This window comes from Suillus subaureus (genome assembly GCF_016647635.1).
Source record: "Suillus subaureus strain MN1 chromosome Unknown BJ212scaffold_16, whole genome shotgun sequence".
Classification (NCBI taxonomy): Eukaryota; Fungi; Basidiomycota; class Agaricomycetes; order Boletales; family Suillaceae; genus Suillus; species Suillus subaureus.
In genome coordinates this window covers 309,544-326,087 of record NW_024538572.1, presented here as the reverse complement: position 1 = coordinate 326,087, position 16,544 = coordinate 309,544, and the positions used below count along the sequence as shown (strand labels likewise).

At 47.8% G+C, this 16,544-nt stretch overlaps 5 protein-coding genes across 5 annotated transcripts; 4 read left to right on the top strand and 1 right to left on the bottom strand.

Annotated features, from left to right (window-relative positions):
• Positions 1-468: 468 nt before the first annotated feature.
• BJ212DRAFT_1446944 (cytochrome P450) lies at positions 469-2,683 on the top strand (the record flags this gene model as incomplete). The annotated part of the gene is made up of 12 exons (XM_041338326.1): positions 469-683; positions 745-841; positions 897-1,030; positions 1,266-1,521; positions 1,571-1,696; positions 1,750-1,852; positions 1,909-1,995; positions 2,050-2,075; positions 2,136-2,182; positions 2,232-2,354; positions 2,408-2,437; positions 2,491-2,683. 12 exons carry the CDS (start codon positions 469-471, stop codon positions 2,681-2,683), a joined length of 1,437 nt encoding a protein of 478 aa, XP_041193072.1.
• A 5,570-nt stretch (positions 2,684-8,253) lies between these two features.
• On the bottom strand, positions 8,254-11,012 carry BJ212DRAFT_1577075 (uncharacterized protein). The gene is made up of 10 exons (XM_041342187.1): positions 10,449-11,012; positions 10,343-10,396; positions 10,220-10,295; positions 9,902-10,169; positions 9,819-9,843; positions 9,611-9,699; positions 9,476-9,559; positions 8,999-9,426; positions 8,634-8,947; positions 8,254-8,586 (listed from the first exon to the last, which is right to left on the bottom strand). The coding sequence occupies exons 1-10, from the start codon at positions 10,910-10,912 to the stop codon at positions 8,352-8,354; spliced, it is 2,037 nt and encodes a 678-aa protein (XP_041193071.1). The 5' UTR covers positions 10,913-11,012; the 3' UTR covers positions 8,254-8,351.
• Positions 11,013-11,289: 277 nt separating this feature from the next.
• Positions 11,290-12,306, top strand: BJ212DRAFT_1446935 (ubiquitin-conjugating enzyme/RWD-like protein; the record flags this gene model as incomplete). The annotated part of the gene is made up of 4 exons (XM_041338324.1): positions 11,290-11,292; positions 11,346-11,478; positions 11,535-11,612; positions 11,666-12,306. The coding sequence occupies 4 exons, from the start codon at positions 11,290-11,292 to the stop codon at positions 12,304-12,306; spliced, it is 855 nt and encodes a 284-aa protein (XP_041193070.1).
• A 292-nt stretch (positions 12,307-12,598) lies between these two features.
• On the top strand, positions 12,599-13,605 carry BJ212DRAFT_1271717 (uncharacterized protein; the record flags this gene model as incomplete). Its single annotated transcript, XM_041330972.1, has 3 exons — positions 12,599-12,926; positions 12,985-13,248; positions 13,310-13,605. The coding sequence occupies 3 exons, from the start codon at positions 12,599-12,601 to the stop codon at positions 13,603-13,605; spliced, it is 888 nt and encodes a 295-aa protein (XP_041193069.1).
• A 1,303-nt stretch (positions 13,606-14,908) lies between these two features.
• BJ212DRAFT_189905 (uncharacterized protein) lies at positions 14,909-15,939 on the top strand. Its single transcript, XM_041342594.1, has 4 exons — positions 14,909-15,102; positions 15,187-15,547; positions 15,607-15,815; positions 15,867-15,939. The coding sequence occupies exons 1-3, from the start codon at positions 15,029-15,031 to the stop codon at positions 15,793-15,795; spliced, it is 624 nt and encodes a 207-aa protein (XP_041193068.1). The 5' UTR covers positions 14,909-15,028; the 3' UTR covers positions 15,796-15,815; positions 15,867-15,939.
• Positions 15,940-16,544: the final 605 nt, after the last annotated feature.

Sequence of the window (16,544 nt, the reverse complement as noted above, 5' to 3'; positions counted from 1 at the left end):
TTTGCCTTCCATTTGTGAGTGGAACCACGCTAGTAGCAGGAGCTGACCCTGCCCAGCCCGGCGTCGTCGCGGGTCATGCATCTGCACAAAATACAGTAACATTGGGTGATATGGACACGACTTGAAATTTGCTACTATCAATGCTGTGAAAGAAAATACTCAGATTATAGAACGCTCTACTGGAAGGATTGCCCTTCAAAGATGCTCCTGCTTGCACTCAAGTGTTTGGGAGACTTTGGGTCGCGGAATCTTCGAGACATGGCACCAATAGGATTTAGTATGCTGGCTGAACGAATCATTTGCAATTCCCAACTCAGGTGTCCGTCGGCATGGCTATCGTAGGCGTTTGTGGCCCTCCAGATCTCTAGAACTCAAAAACTTCTCTTGAAATTAGTTATGTGAGGCTATATAAGGCCTGTGACCTCATATGCCAGCATTACTTCATATCGAGGTATAGGTGAGTTTACAATGAGTTCCCTCCGATCCTTCTTGGCGTTCATCCTACCACAGCTTCCTGACCTGCGCATCCCTGACAACATGCAGCTCCTTCTCAGTGCTGCGGCTTGTCTTGGTGTCATAGGAGTGATTACTCGGACCTACTGTTTTAAATCAGAGAGCAACCTTCCTCTCCCACCTTCCCCTCCTACTTGGAGACTCTGCGGACACTTCCTGCCACATCGCAAGTAAGAATTCGCATTCAAATCTTTAACTTCTGAATGCTAATCGTGTTCTGTCGACGACAAGCTCATTTCTCATCGTAGCGGGATGGATTGACGAGTACGGTTCTGTGATCACCATTCGATCAAGATTCGAGAAGATCGTTCATATCGGGCGTTATAAAGTCAGTCCCCACACGCTGCGTTGTCATATTCGGGCTCAACAATGTTCTTTTACAGGCTGCCGTGGACATTATGGAGAATCAGGGAAAATTGGTAGCTGATCGTCCTCCAAATGTTGCTGCGGAGATATCTAACGGCGGAATGGGCATCGCACTTGTACCCTTTGGAGACAGGTTACGTCGGATGCGTAGGTCAGTAGTCCGCGATACTTCCCCTCATCTATCCTGCTTTTCAACATGTAGCAGAGCACTTCATTCGCATCTCCAGCCTTAAGCGGCTGAGGCCTATCAGCCCCTGCAGATGACGCACGTGAAGAACATAGTTCTCGGCATCCTCGATGGTCCACAACTTCCAGAACCATGTGCTAACGTAAGCGTTATTGGTCATGATGGTGTCAGTAGTACTTTGCTTACGAGTGCTTTGAAGTTATGCTGCGACGATAATTATGAAAATTGCGTATGGGAAGAATACACCTACGTCTGCGACTGATCCCGAAGTCGTTGGGGTTAATCAACTCATTAGGATGACTCGAAGTAGTAAAATTCTGCGCCCTGGTGCTTACCTGGTGAATTCGATCCCGTGGCTCAAATATCTTCCTTGGTATGGCCGGGACTTAAGGCAGAGGTTCGAGAGGAACAAGAAGCTCTACACTGGTAATCTGAACCGCGTGAAAGAACAAATGGTATGGATTTCTTTGTTAATCTTTACTTCGTGATTGAATTGTTCCACAGCATAACAATGAGGACATCGGCTTTTCGTTCACGAAATATATGCTAGAAAATAGTCATGTCTATGGTTTGACAGAGATTGAGATTGCTTTTCTTGCTGGTACCTTTCTGAGATCTGGATCACAGACGGTAGGATTTTACCTTCTTTCCTTCAAAGACATGTAGCTGAAAACAGGCAAAAGACCTCTAGCACCATGTGCACGGTATTCATGGCAGCCGCATGTTTCCCTGAGGAGCAAGCCAAAGTTCAGGCTGAGCTCGACGCGGTCATCGGAAGGCACCGAGGTAGCTTAATTCCCTATGGCAGTGCTACTATGGTTTTAATAGTTTCTGCACCAAAGCACCGACCTTCTCCGACCAAAAATCCCTCCCTCGCTTGCAAGCATTCATATCTGAGGCTTTGAGATGGAGGCCTCCGATTCCCGATGGTTGGCATCTTCGCTTTTTTCCCGCACCCAGGTGTCACAACATTCACGTTGCAGCATTGGCTCACCGAACAATCAAAGACGTGATTTGGGCAAGTGATCTTTCAACAACTTATCGCGCGAATGATGATCTTGCCCGTTAGAAAAACTATTGTATTCCAGCTGGGACCACGGTATACGGCAATGTCTGGTGAGTAACGTGCTTCAAGACGCCAAGGAATTAACGACCACTGCCTTAGGTCCATCTCTCGAGATCGAGATGTCTTCCCCGAGCCTGACGCGTTCAAACCTCAGCGCTGGATTGATGGGCAAGGTAGCCTGAGAGATGATATAAAATTGTTTGTCTTCGGGTTTGGTCGGCGGTAAGCACTGTCTTTCAAATATTCGTTTTTTTTTCAAATGACATTCCTTTCAGCGTATGCCCCGGTCAACATGTCGCGAACAGGCAAAAGTACTTTGCACGCAAGCGGTCTTCTGAAATCACTCTGGTTGGTACAGATCGGTGTTCATAACTGCTCTCCTTATTCTTTGGGCCTTCAAGCTCACCCTGGATCCTACGAAGCCACTAGAGGACATGGGTTTCATGGGCGGGTCAATGCCAGATATCCGGCCATGCACATTTGAGTTTGAGAAAAGAATCCCAGAAACGGAACTCAGGCGCATGATGCAGGATTATCCTGAGGTTGCATGAGAGGCTTTGATCCCCGGATGGGTCAGAGAGAGAACGAAGAACTAGCCCCTAACGATACATTATCGATGCATCCTTCTAGGATTCGGTATATTTTAATTTGGCCAGAGCCGATTCTGAATACACATTGTGTATTTCCTGTCTCCGAGTAGTGTCTCCACGTCCCCATTCTATTGTGTCTTCACTCATCACGTACAGCCTGTCATAACATATACAAGGACTTCCCTTCGGTCGGCTGTAAGAAAGAAAAATGTCAACAGGAGGCAGAAACCGCCATCGCATAACACCGACCCTACACAGAGAGATGCAGAATAGGACAGACCAACAGCAAAAAATGCGCAGCACAATGTGATAACGCAATAGCCACCGAGTCGCTTAACGAAATATACTGTAGAAAGATAAATTTGAAGAAGGTGCAGGACTTGGGCATGAGAAGAAAACCATTTATACACACAAGTTGCCATTGGTGAAGCTCTGAAGATTGTGATTGACGAATCAAACCAACTCAACAAGGCTTAGGCACCACATTAATATTTGCACGACCTATGGTTTGGTCATCCTATGGCGGACGGGATGTGATGAGACGTACTTGATGTGTTGGCCCTCCGGTTGACACGATTCTGTATTGACCAAAAACGCCAACGTTTGACACATTGTTCAATCTGCGCGCGTTTTCATTCACATGGTCCTGATAAAGCGTCTGTTCATGATGATTTCAACTTCAACAAACGGCCAAAGTTGACACAGCGACTACCAGTAAATCTTAAATAACAGCCATCGTTCGCTCGGATGCAGGACATGGCATCATACCAGAAATTCGAAGGACGCTTCTGGGGATACACCTACCAGGCGGATAGTGGATCATCACTTATTCAAGCAGTGAACAGATTGGGATAAATGGCGGGACGGAGAAAGTGCAATTCACGCCATAGCATTGTCCCCGGACGGGAAGAAAGTGGCTGACGGGAGTAAAAGAGGCGAGATGAGGTTGTGGGACATCGACTCTCGACGGAGGGAAGTTCGTCAAACGCCAAGTGAGTGTCCTCTTCTGTCTGCTTGAATCGGGACAGTTGGCGAGTGGTGAGTGGATTCAGAGATGCAACTGCAAGTTCTCTGTCAAAATTTGGGATGCAAACATATAGGCAAGTTGCGGCTTGGTCACGGTGGAGCCCTGGGGAGCGAGTTGCGGTGTTTGGCGGTATTTAGAGTGGAGTTTGCCGGTAGATAGTTAGAGCCGCGTCGTGTACTAGTAATCTTCCTAGAGCAGTCTTCCAGCGTGAAAGCAGGCACTGCGATGCTACTCGACATCCAGCGCAATGACTGGAGTACGTCCACCAGGTGCCATCTCGGTCGATCTCCCTGAATCGTGGCCAGTGTACGTGTACCTGCGTTTGGTTTGGTTTGGTCCTCTCCAAGAGACCGCTTTCATGTGGTACGAGCATGCCTCATCATCTTCTGCGCTAGGCCGCTACCTGTCCTCGTTACGTAGCGTGGGCGTTCTACCTGAGTGCCACCTAAACCTTCTACTCAAGGCTGTCTTTCATACTCTTCCATATGACATGGGAATTCTACCTCCGACGGCCTGGACGGCCTCTCATCCTCGTCAACTGGGGTATGACAGTGGCACTTTAACATCTACCCTAAGCCGCATTTCGTCCTCCTCTGCACCGGGGCGCCCAACATCAGGGCCATCTTCTGCCCTGACCGCTTCTCCCGCCGATCCGTACATGCAGTCCTGCCAGTGGAGGTAAGGTTGTCAAATATCCATATATGACACGTTATGCCTACTCATTATTTATGGATGTCAAGTATATCATTGTGATAATGATCACCACTGTAATTTTATCAGTATATATTCAGGAAGGCACCGTAGTCCACTGCTGTCTAATGCTACCAAATACCCCTACTATCATATGTTCCACTGTCGTAATAGCTTCCTTTACAGTGCTCTGACGATGTTGGTACACACTTTCCAGGTTCGGAGAAATCGCAAGTGAGAATCGAGAGCAATAAGCTTCAAATCATCTGACAGAATTGTGCAGATACTTACTAAATGGCTTGCCAAGAAAAAATCGTCTTATCTATCTTCCTACTGAGTTGCAATGTTGATCTTCGGTACCAACACGATAAGAATCAGGCCTAGGAGGTCAGGAGATGTGAAGCCAATAGCCCTTGTTAGGTTACTTACTCACACCAATCTGTTATCTTATCAAGTACTACATCATAAAATTTGGCATCGCGTTTGACTTTTGGATTAAGAGAGCGGTACTTACTATTTTCCGAACCTGATTGTCAATGAAGAGTTACTATAACTGGCATGTGTCAGACCACTGACAATACTTTCCCGAGGAGCAACTTGAAGTAGTATTTCTCACCATATGTTTCGCCAGTAATCCATGCTATGGGAGAATATGGAGGTACCATAAACATCACAGGCGCAATGCACCAACAGCCCATGCTGCCACGTGGACTTCACTGCTAAAATGTCAAACAATGATCGAATGTCCTAATGAAAGGATGAGCCTTGCGAATTACGACAAGAGTATGCACTTCACTAATATCCCAAAAGCGGCTGGTGCAGTTTTGCCAGTGATTGGGCCAAACCTGAACACGAAAAAAATAGGCAACAGAATCCAATGACCAAACACAAGAGTGTGAGACCTCTGGGGTAATACTGATAAGTTGGAGACTTGAAGTATCATTGTGCCGATAATCGAGATCCAAGTGCCGAGTTCACGGCATATCTCATGATCAAGTCATAGATTCCTGGAAGAACATGCCCGTCTTTCCCACTGTCAGTGTACGGGCAATCATACTACGGGGGGAAATGTTTCTGAGCAGTATTCTGAAGTGTTAACTTGAAGTTGAAACACTCCACCGAGTAAACATGAAACTCACAGCCTGTCACATGCCACAGATTGATTGATCCCCTTGTGTAATCCGATTTGCACGCTTATAAGTGTATGATATCAAGTTTCTCGACAGCACTGCGCTGTGATTGGAGGATCGTGTGAGAATCGCGACAACGTCGTTAGCCCTATACTGTGTTGAGCCCATGTTTGACGAAACTCAACTTGTCCGCGGTAGCAGGATACACCAGGCCTGGCTAGGTGACTCGGAGTTTCCACGATCAGCAAGGATTTCAACCAGATCCGGCTAGTTCGATAAACTTACCTGTCTATGATTATCTCAAGCCTATCGGTCTATCTGATCGGATGATAGTAGCACTAGTCGAATTAGACATAAAGTTATAGATCAACAATTTGTCCGAATGGGGAATGTCGCTGACCAGACACAACGAGTCTAGTTCGAAAGTTGGGCGCGGAAATGATATCTGATTCGTCAGTTGTTGGCAAAGCTTACTGTCGTTTTCCCATTTTCCATGGTAGAACTTGGTAAAATCTGTGGGGGCTGCAGAACTTGCAGAAGTTCAAAGGCTCGTTATACACAGATCTGATGTGTTCTCATAGTGCGCAATCACACGTAGTGTGTATAGTAGGCTACTCAGGGAGCGATGTGGGAGTGACTGATGGCACGCTAAAGAGAAATTCCAATGATCAAACTCACCATGGTGCCTGAGCGCTTTATCTGCACTTATATGCGTTGAGATCATCAAATGTATCAGACAAGTTGATCCTCCCGTTGCTTTTTACACATCAGGCATCTTGCGCACCTTTTTCATTCATCAAATCCCGATAAACACCTGTTCGTGAGTGATGACATGTACTTCGAGAAATACACGCTGAGACGGTGGCTACCTGCAATCCTCAGGTAATAGCTATGGTTGTGTCAACCGCTGAGGAGAAACAGGCATCAGAGATCTCTTCAATCATGGCTAAGACGCAGGACGCTCCGGCAATTACGCCCCGCCAGAAATTTGAAGGACACACCAGTCGTGTCTGGGGTGTCATACACCTACTAGGTGGTCAACGGATCATCACTTGTTCAAGTGATGGCTCGCTGCGGGTTTGGGACCTGAAGAGCGGGGAACAGATCGGCGAACGCTGGCGGGACGGAGTAAGCCCAGTGTACACCATAGCGTTATCTCCGGACGGCAAGAAAGTGGTTAGCGGGAGTGAGGACGGTGCGGTAAGGCTATGGAGCGTCGAGACCGGAAAGGTCATCGCTAAATGGACGGGGCACACGCAGAGTGTGTGCTCTGTCTGCTGGAGCCAAGATGGCCAGCGAGTGTTAAGCGGGTCTAACGATGGGACTGCAAGGCAATGGGATGTGGAGAAGGGAAAAATTATCCTCGCACCAATAGAGACAGGGCACACCTACGTGGGCACAACCGTCTATTCGCCAGACGCGTCCATGATCGCGACTGCTGGATACCACGTCGCTGAGTACTCAGTAAAAATTTGGGACACAAAGACAGGAAAGCTAGTCACAACTCTCGAAGGACACACACGTTCAGTGAATTGCCTGGCTTGGGCCACTGACGGAAAGACGCTTATATCCGGGTCAGTCGATCGCTCAATTAGGACATGGGATACAGCCACCTGGAAGCAGACCGCAGTTTTGGATGCACACACCAGCTTCGTCCGTGCCATTGCTATATCTCCAGATAGCCGGATCCTTGCAAGCGCGTCGTACGATAGGACAGCGCAATTGTGGAACCTCGACAAGGGCCAGCCCATCAGTTCGCCCCTCAAGCATGCAGATAGAGTGACCTGCGTGGCATTTTCGGCAGACGGAAAGCTGCTCGCTACTGGCTGCTATGACCATAACACGTACACATCGGATGTTTCTGCTCTCCTTCAAGGAGATGCTGGCCGGAGCGACTAGATTGTGAGTTGAGAGACTCCTCTCGTTGACACTCATCCTTACCTCTCTAAGGAAAGTCACAAGCCGTTGCCCGATGCACGTTGCACCATTTGTGTGCTACTTTAGCGTTATCTTCAACCTTAGACGGCCTCCCACCCTCTTCCATGTCAATGGTTACCACTTCAACTTCCCCACTGGCACAATCTCATGTCACCTTCCGCAGCTGTAACGGGAAAATTTCGCATCCTGACATTTCTATAAAACAGACTGGATTCTGGACTCGGTTTTTGCTTTGCGTCTGTTGAATATCCTGATAATGCTCAATAGTGAACAGTTCCTGTCCTTCACGCAAGTATCTATCCACTTTCTCACGTCCTCTCCCTGCATTTACTATTAGAATTATTGTACACCGGTACTCCTGCGTCAACCGCCCGTGCCATGCGCTGTGTTACAATATCATATTACCATATTCATATGATCCCCAGGACGTTTATCGTTCAAATGTACGGAAATGTTCGCTGTCAGGATCAGGCGCGATACTTGTTTTGTTAGTGGCAAGCGGTTCAACGATGTGACAGCAAGGATTCTTGGCAATGCAAAGGGCTGAGAGACCTTGATTGTGATCTTTGTCGGTATCCGATGGGAGTTTATTTACTCACCAGATGATATTAATACGTCCTACCTCCGTAATCACCTTTACCACTTACGCCCGAGACGTGGAGAGCATCACTCAAGATTTGCAAGGCATGTGCCAGATTGACCGCCTCGATGCCTTCGGGGATTCCCAGTCAAGGGAATCGAAAAGTGCAAACCAACAATATGAGTGATGTCGACAAGTCAGGTATCACACAAAACAACCAAAATATCAGATACAACCGTACATGTTACGCAAAATCACGACAAATTATACATCAGATTCGACGCGAGACCTGGTAGCGGTCCACGAAGGCATGGGATGCGACTTGATCTGTTTTGTGATCCAGGGGAACAGGCCAGAAACGTGAACATCATTAGAAGCCAGTACTGGCCATGTCGCTAGAATAAGAATAGCGACCCAAATAGGAGATATAATCGAGATGGTGACGACACCAGAAGTATGGAAAATCACGATAGACAACGCTGCAGCAAAGAATACCATTCTGTCAAAGAGTAAGTCATCTCCTCATTTGTGCAACTAGAAACGTACCCCCAAATCAGAAGAGCATACGGTAGGCTGAGCATGAGGGCAAGGCTCTCGAGGCCGAGCACAGAACTCGACATCCTTCCCATAAACGAGGCCTGAATGTAAAGAATGTAGGCCAAACAATCGAAAAGAGAACTTACCACGCTTTTAGCGGAATCTCGCCGGCTGTCATTGACTTGTCCAGCTAAGACTAGTGAGACCACTAACGAACCCATAGCACAGAGGGTAGACATATAGGAGACGAGAATCGCAGCATTTTGAGTCTGGACGGGTGGTACCGCAAGAAAGCTGATATCCACAGCAAGCATCACAGTGGACTAAGATTGACATTGAATGCATTGCCGATAGGGAGCAGAAGTACAACTCACGAATATTGTGTATCCATTCCATTCACTGTTGAGTCTGTTGATAAAATTCTTCCACCGCGGCTGAACGATGGTAGAATCGACCCATATCTTTTGAACAGCCTTGTTATAAGCATTAGGGGATCCAAAAAGTATGAAATTCATGACGCGAAGAAGGGCGTTCGAGCGGGTGTTGGGATCTCCGTACAGTGACTGGTCTGCGTTAAGCCGGGCGCCCGGCTGTCCACAAAAATTCACAAATTTGACGTTGCCTATGAAAGTATTCAGGAGGCGTGATGCACTTCCAACCAGCCAGAGCTCACAGAATTCTCCCATAAATCGAGCTGAAAGTCGCAAAAATATCAGGTAATCAACCGACATTCTATGCTCAGGCTCACCGACAATCCACACAGAATGCTCATGTGCATACTCATGTTCAATGCCAGCACTGTCTAAGAACCAATCATCAACAAGAACAACCCATATCAGGGGATGATTCACTCATGAGAGGATCCATAAGGCTAAGCATACTTGCAACCTCTTCCGAAGAAAAAGGCGCTAAGGATGTGTCAGAAGTGATATTGTCTGTCACGAGCTTTCCAGTATAGCGTGAAACGTTTATGAATCTTTACCCACCTGCCTGGGTATACATGACAATTTCTCTGAGTCTCACAACAACATCCTTTGGAAGGGAGCGTTTGTTTGGATATAGTTCAACGTGTAGCCTGTCAAAATCATGACGGATAACCACACAAGGTCAAGATAGGCTATAACAAAGTTTCAGCGCATCAACTTCGGTCAAAGTCAAATGAGAAAACGTGCATACTTCTGAGGCCGTACGAACCAGTACTGTGATTCTAATGCATATCCTGGGAGTGACGCAATGAAAGGAGCTCGAATGGGAAATACTTCCCGGGAAGAACTCACTGATGTGATCACTGCATTTTACGCCTCGGACGTTACCAATGAGATCACCAGATTTGTGAGCTTCAAACCAGAAAATGACACGGCTGTCGTGATCGGCAAAGTAATAGCCCCATTCTTCACGATCCCCCTCCATGAGCTCTAATACTAACTCGACGGATGGATGGAAGTCGAAGCCTGCGTTTTCTATTTCTTTGTACGCCTTCTCAACAGCCTTACCTATGTTGTCTACCATTCCAGAGGCTCGAATATCAGCATCAGTGAAAACTCTCTGGTGGAAAATATGAGTCAAAGTCGTGCAGAAGCCAGCCGTAAACATACTTTATACGAGTGATAGAAAAACAAAGCGCCTTCCGGGTGCGTGAGCGGTTCCCATCCCGACACCAGATCAAGCTCCCTACAAGCCTCTTTCAATCTTATTATTCACTCTACCAACATGCTTACCCTGAACAGTCTAAAGGACCTTTCGGAACCTCGTACACTGCATAATCACCTTGACTGTAGCTACGGATTAGAAAGGCAAAGCACTCGACAAATATAATGTGCATACAATTCAATCCTATCGTATCGCTTGATTTGTCCAGGTGTGGTGGGAGTTAGAGTGATACTATCCAAGGATTGTATTGGCGCCACAGGATGCGATGGCGTAACAATACTTGAGGTGGTACTGGGCTCGGGCATAGAAATTATGCATGGCGCACAAGAATCCAGAGGAGACTGGATATTGGAAGCTACGCCATTCCACCCGTCACTTTGCCGAGGTGGAGGTTCAAACAATGGCACTGCAAGCGTCACAGAAGTTGATTTCTTTTGATTGATGGGTGCCGGCTGAGAGCTCAACGCTAAACCTGGTTCTCGAAAGACTCTCTCTTTTCCATTAATGATGGCTTGACAGCGTCGGAACACCTGTAGGAGGAAAGAGAGGATGCTCGTATATGACCGAAATGCGGTGGTCCTAATTATGGGCCTCAACCAGGATATCAACGTCCGAATGTAGCCTCTAGGTAAAATCATGACGAAGAAAATGGAGTTGAGTATACAGGCTAGAGAATTGTCTGCTAAGTTATAGCCTCATAGGCGAAAAGTCTCGAGTCACGTGGACGTCATCCACGTACTAGATTGAAGCCAGACTCCCCGCTGACTTTGACCTGTTTTTATTTCAACCTCTAGAGGGCTCGAGCTGTAGCCTGCAGGTTCTGCAGTCCATGAGGGACATTTTAATTTAAGTCATGTCATCGCTCAAGCGCACGACGTACTGACTGCAACACTCTTCTCCCCCTAGACTAGGGTTAGGGTTATGATTTTCGGAGTGTGAATTTGTCATCACCGCTCCTTCTTTTCGAACCATCCTCGGGTCAGCCACATTTCATCTAAATTCTATCCACTCTGCCATGGTGCGTTTGTTACACGTCCTGCTAGACGCAGGCTTAATTTTATTGGTTTACAGTCTCTAACACCCGCAAATATGCGCCGTTTAATGCGCGAGATTACCGAGTTGAAGAACAACCCTCCTGAGGGTATTCGCGTTGTCGCGAGTGAGGAGAATATGCTTGACCTCACAGGGATTGTTGAGGGGCCAGGTGGGTCACTGCAGAATGGGATACACGTCCAAAGCTCAAGTCCTCTTATGCTACAGAGCAAACTCCATACGCAGGCGGGTACTTCAGGGTGCGGTTCCAATTTACACACGAATTCCCCACTGCACCCCCAAAATGTACGCGTCATTATTGGTTGTCTGATCATATTTATCAACTACCATCGGCATAGGCTGGTTCGCAACCAAGATTTTCCACCCGAACGTCTCTTCTGCGGGAGAGATTTGTGTGAACACGTTGAAGAAGGACTGGCAATCGTCGTATGGCATCGGTCACATTCTCGTGACAATCAAATGCCTCCTTATTTATCCCAATCCCGAAAGTGCCCTCGACGAGGAAGCAGGGAAGCTCCTCCTGGAGGACTACGACGCGTACTGTTCCCGCGCGAAGCTTATAACAAGTGTGCATGCCACTCCTCGCATACGACCTCCGGAATTTCAAACACCATCCACTGAGAAAGAGGAAGAGTCGTCCACGATGTCGATACCGGTTTCGATTCCAACACCAGCTGTGGTGCCACCATCACCACATATTACGCTACCTATCACAACATCAGCACCATCGCCACGCAAATCCTCTCCTGCGCCACCGTCGCAACCTCTCCAATCATCTCCAGCGAACACAATGTCCACATCACTCTCTACGAGCACTGTGTCCAGCAAAGACGGCAAGGAGCGCTTATCACCGCTTGGGACTGCAAATTCGAATGTTGCGGGCCCAGCTGCCACTGCCACAACCAAAGCCGTCAAACGATCCGCAGCCTCAGCCAGCTCTGGGACAGAGAAACGTAAGAAAGCATTGAAGCGTTTATAAGAGTGCGTCTTGTACATACACCATAATCTAGGACAGTGGTCCAATAGGGGGATCATCTTGTGCACATAGTAGTAGTTCCGTTCTTTGTTTCTTGTCGATATGGCTGTCGTATTTGTTTTCTCAGTAACATAGTGGCCAATACACCAGACATTATATGCAAAACGTCTAAATGCATTGGCTGGTTGTCACGCGTCACGTGTAACAGTGCGCGTCGCGTGACGCAGTGACCAAGTTATTTTCTATTTGAGCCAAATTTGAGCTTGTTCGTTGCAATACCCCTTCATTCTCTGCCATGTTCTCCAAAGCCCTTTTAGCTCAGTCAAGGACATTCTCTGTATCTCTAAGGGCCCGTGCGTCACTTTCGTCGCCGGTTCTGTTACGCCATGCCAACTCTGGAAAAGTGTCGATGCCATTGCAATGGCAGCGAGCATTGTCAACCTCGTTGCCGCTGCGTGATGACGAGTCACGGTTTAGCGATCAAAACTCGAAGCCAAGGGGCTTTCGGAGAAGCATGCCGCCTTCGGGAACACTTTATATCGGAAACCTGCCATACTCTATTACTGAAGAAGAACTGCGACAATCTTTCGCAGAGTTCGGGGAGGTCGTACGCGTATCTTTGGGTGTGTTTTTGTGCTGCACTGGAGTGTTTTCGAAGTGCTGACTGTGCATGTGATGTAGGCACCACGCCAGAAGGGATGAATCGCGGGTTTGGACACGTTCAATTTGCCAATGTGGATGATGCCAGCAAGGTCATCAAGGCGGATGAGGAGGACCCAATATTTATCATGAACCGCGACATCTACCTTGACCATGCAGCGGTCCAGGAACAATCGGTGCGGGAACCTTACCACACGCTCTTCATCCGTCCGTTTGGTGGAGCAGAGGACGACTTGCGCGGGATATTCAGCAACTTCGAGCAATCCATCGCGGATGTGAGATTATGTGCGTGCGCTTCGACTTATTGAAACTGTGATGATGTCTGACTCTGGGCTGGGGTCTGTAGTGAGGGACAAAATGACCGGCGAATCAAGGGGAAGCGGGTTTGTGGAATTTAAGAATGCCGAGGCCGCTACCGAGGCACTTGAGGGTATAAAAGATCCTAAGGACCCTTCGACGGGTAGGCAGATGGTCATCAAATATGCAAAGCCCTCTCGCCTCAATTCTGCCTCTGACTTCAAGAGCAACCCGGAAGGGAAAAGGCGGAGATTCAATCAGAGAGAGAAAGGTCCCCATCGCAAAAATTCATACGGTGGTGACTGGCAAGGTTCCCAGCGCACGGAGGAGTATCGCGACTCATAGTGGAGTGGTGATCATCTAGGCTTATTATGACTATATTGTGATACTCACTTCCTGCATGCTTGTTCGCGCGTATTATCAGCTTATCGTTAATCACATCTCATGGCGTTATCCCTGATTGATTCACTTCGCTCCACTTCTCTCTCAACTTTCTGACTTCGACACCTTACATCTTGTTCCTCTTTCAACTGCACGCTCACCTCTGCTGTAAACACCACCTGTAAGTGTACTCTTTTAAGTATGGTCGACGAACTCTAACTCATGGAAACGAACCAGCACGCTAGCAGCATCGCAAAACGCATTTAACACCACAGAACCAGCGATAAACGCATGCCAGGCTGTGGATAATGGGATTTATACTGCACTTCCACTCAGAAAATAACGTGCATGTTATTGGTGGCGTGTCACTAATGTTCGCTGACACACGCGAATGACGAGGTCGAGGAGCTATGAGCTTGGATATGTGATGTCTAGATTTGCGATGTCGGTGGCATCAAGGACAGGATAATTAAACTTAAAATTTGATGATCGAGATCGACTTCTGCGAGTAAAGCCAAGGTTAATACTGATAGTCGGCTTGCCAGGGGTTGCCGATGTTGGACTAGGAAAACTAGTAAGCGCTATGCATCTGGAAGATATATATTATGACTGTCGCGCCTTATACAGCAGGCCTGATGCTAATGCAACGCTAGCAAGGTTGCAGGCGTCCCAAACAAGGCGCGTCGACTGTAGTGTCAAAACTGTGTTTTGGTTCGTTCGACAATCATGCTGCCTCCCACCATAGCTGACTCGGAGTGCTGCCCACAGGGCTCGTTGCAGTACTTCACCGCCCAGGAAAGCTTCAAGCGTCAACGGAAGTTGAGCTAAAGTGGATGTGGTGCTTCTCAACGACCTCTTGGCTCCAATAGCGCAACTGTCTCTGTATACCTGCCCTGATCAAGCGACCGACAGCGTTTAAGTCAGTATCATCAGACCGATTTTGTGATTTTTCTGTGAAAAATTAAACACTCACCTTCCCTCTGCTAGCCTACGGTGCATTGCATTTCCTCACGTTTACAAGGTTCTCCCTTGTTTCACTCGTGACCAGGTTTTGACACTTCTGCTTGCCCTGCTTTGAAATCGATTCATCTCTCGATCCAAGACTTTGGGTGTGAGGTGGTGTGGATGTAGTTTCGGCTGCGATCATTTTTGGTTCATTCCACTCTTGTAGCAATCCTGTGCCATGTCGTGAGCATGCTAGGTTGCATTTAGATATATGGTTGAGTTGATGAGTTGACACCTTATTTATCCGTGGTCATCGCATACTACCCCTGGGTTTCAGGCAAGGATGGGATCATAAATTTCACCCGTGTGTCTAATTTTGTCGTTCAATTCTGTCAAAGCCCTCGTGATTGAGTGGGTTGGAATACACAGGTGCAGACATCGGATGATTCTCATTTTCCCGGTGAGAAGGATAGAAGGCCAGCAAGATTTTACCACAATTATTGCAGCCATCGTCAGGTCCGCTTTTGAGGTTGGGCTGCTAAGTCAAAGTTCTTGGACTTGCGTGGCAAAATGAACTGATATTGCATTGTGAAATAATAGATGGGTTGTTTCAGTCCCTTTGACACGATCTCTGTCGCACAGCGCTGGCGGCGTAATCATGATGGTACCGCCCTTTGGAATGTTGCCTCTATGCTCCATGTCCTCGCTGCTTCAGGGACAAATTACGATGGTTGAACTGGCCGTCGCACTTGCTGTATGCAATGCGTTGATTCCGCCCGTGGTCCATGAACAGACGAATGAAACTGGTGACGGCTTGTGTGAACGCCCTCCGAATCAGCACCTGGGGACTCATCTATGGGAAAAGTTGGAACACGGCTGTTACCGACGCCAACGTATTGGGTCATCCATCCGGTCAACTAGACTTCTGCGTCTCTGCTTTTACGGCAATCGTGGACCTCTTGTACGTCTCTTGTTCCACCCTTCGCGATGTGTTTTACATGCTGTTGAGACTCGAAGTAGGAAGGGATACAGGAAGGGCCATCCCTGAGAAGGATGGTTCTTCCCACCGATGTTCTATGCCTTGACTATTGCATGCATCGTCGTGTAGTCGTGATCGGGGCTTATCAAAATGAAATCTCACAAATGCCAAGTCTGCTTCTCGAATTGATGCTGCGAAATATCGACCAGGTCTCTGAACTTATCAGGTGAAATGACTCTATGAATGATAGGTGAGATCGCTTCCTTGTCATTTGATCCGTGTAATGACAGAGTTCACACAGGGTTCAAGTTAAGAAGCGGATTGTATCGGCAGTGTCATCCTGAGAGTGCAGTACTTTGGAACAACATGACTAGAGCTAGAGGAAGGCAGTGAAAGATGATGTCTTATTATTGTCTCGTCGTTCCATCTGGTCAGTCAGCACCCGCCACTCGGGGAATGAACGGCGCATGGTTGAACTCCCTAGCCGTTGCACTTCTCAAGAATACAACGCATGGTTCAAAGACGATTCGCCTAACTCCCCTAACCGAATCAGCGCCCGAGAACTCACCCGCGAGAAAAGCTGGGTGATGACTATCCCGATCCGACGGTCACGATCCGAGCCATCACTGATCAGCTGGTAACTAAAATTTCGCCGTCTCGCTTGCTTTTTGGCGAATTAGGCACCTGCTGGCATGTTGAGGTCTGATAAGCAGCACATTGCAGAACGTGTCCAAATATTGGCACGAGTCCATCGCTAGCCTACCTAATGCCACTGAAGACACGCCGAGTTGATTGCGGAGCACTGCCTTGACCTACCTTACATGGCCTCTAAAGATCACGGCACATCGGAATTCCAACATGTTGGGCTCACTATGTGACCTTTCAGATACTTCCTCGTAGAACATTGAAGATTCGATCTTGCGCTCGTTGACTGCCTTGCACCCCGTCGGTCTATTTTACAGCTTTCATTGGATGCCAT

Bases quoted from the DNA above. Each gene is read 5' to 3' on its own strand.
- BJ212DRAFT_1577075 (XM_041342187.1), bottom strand. From the start codon at position 10,912: ATGATTTTACCTAGAGGCTACATTCGGACGTTGATATCCTGGTTGAGG. The intron at 9,560-9,610 runs GTGGGTAAAGAT...AGCTCGTGACAG, and splicing joins TGTCATGTATACCCAGGCAG to ACAATATCACTTCTGACACA. The intron at 9,427-9,475 runs GTGAATCATCCC...ATTGGTTCTTAG, and splicing joins CCTTATGGATCCTCTCATGA to ACAGTGCTGGCATTGAACAT.
- BJ212DRAFT_189905 (XM_041342594.1), top strand. From the start codon at position 15,029: ATGATTCTCATTTTCCCGGTGAGAAGGATAGAAGGCCAGCAAGATTTT. The intron at 15,103-15,186 runs GTCCGCTTTTGA...GTGAAATAATAG, and splicing joins ATTATTGCAGCCATCGTCAG to ATGGGTTGTTTCAGTCCCTT. The intron at 15,548-15,606 runs GTACGTCTCTTG...GACTCGAAGTAG, and splicing joins ACGGCAATCGTGGACCTCTT to GAAGGGATACAGGAAGGGCC.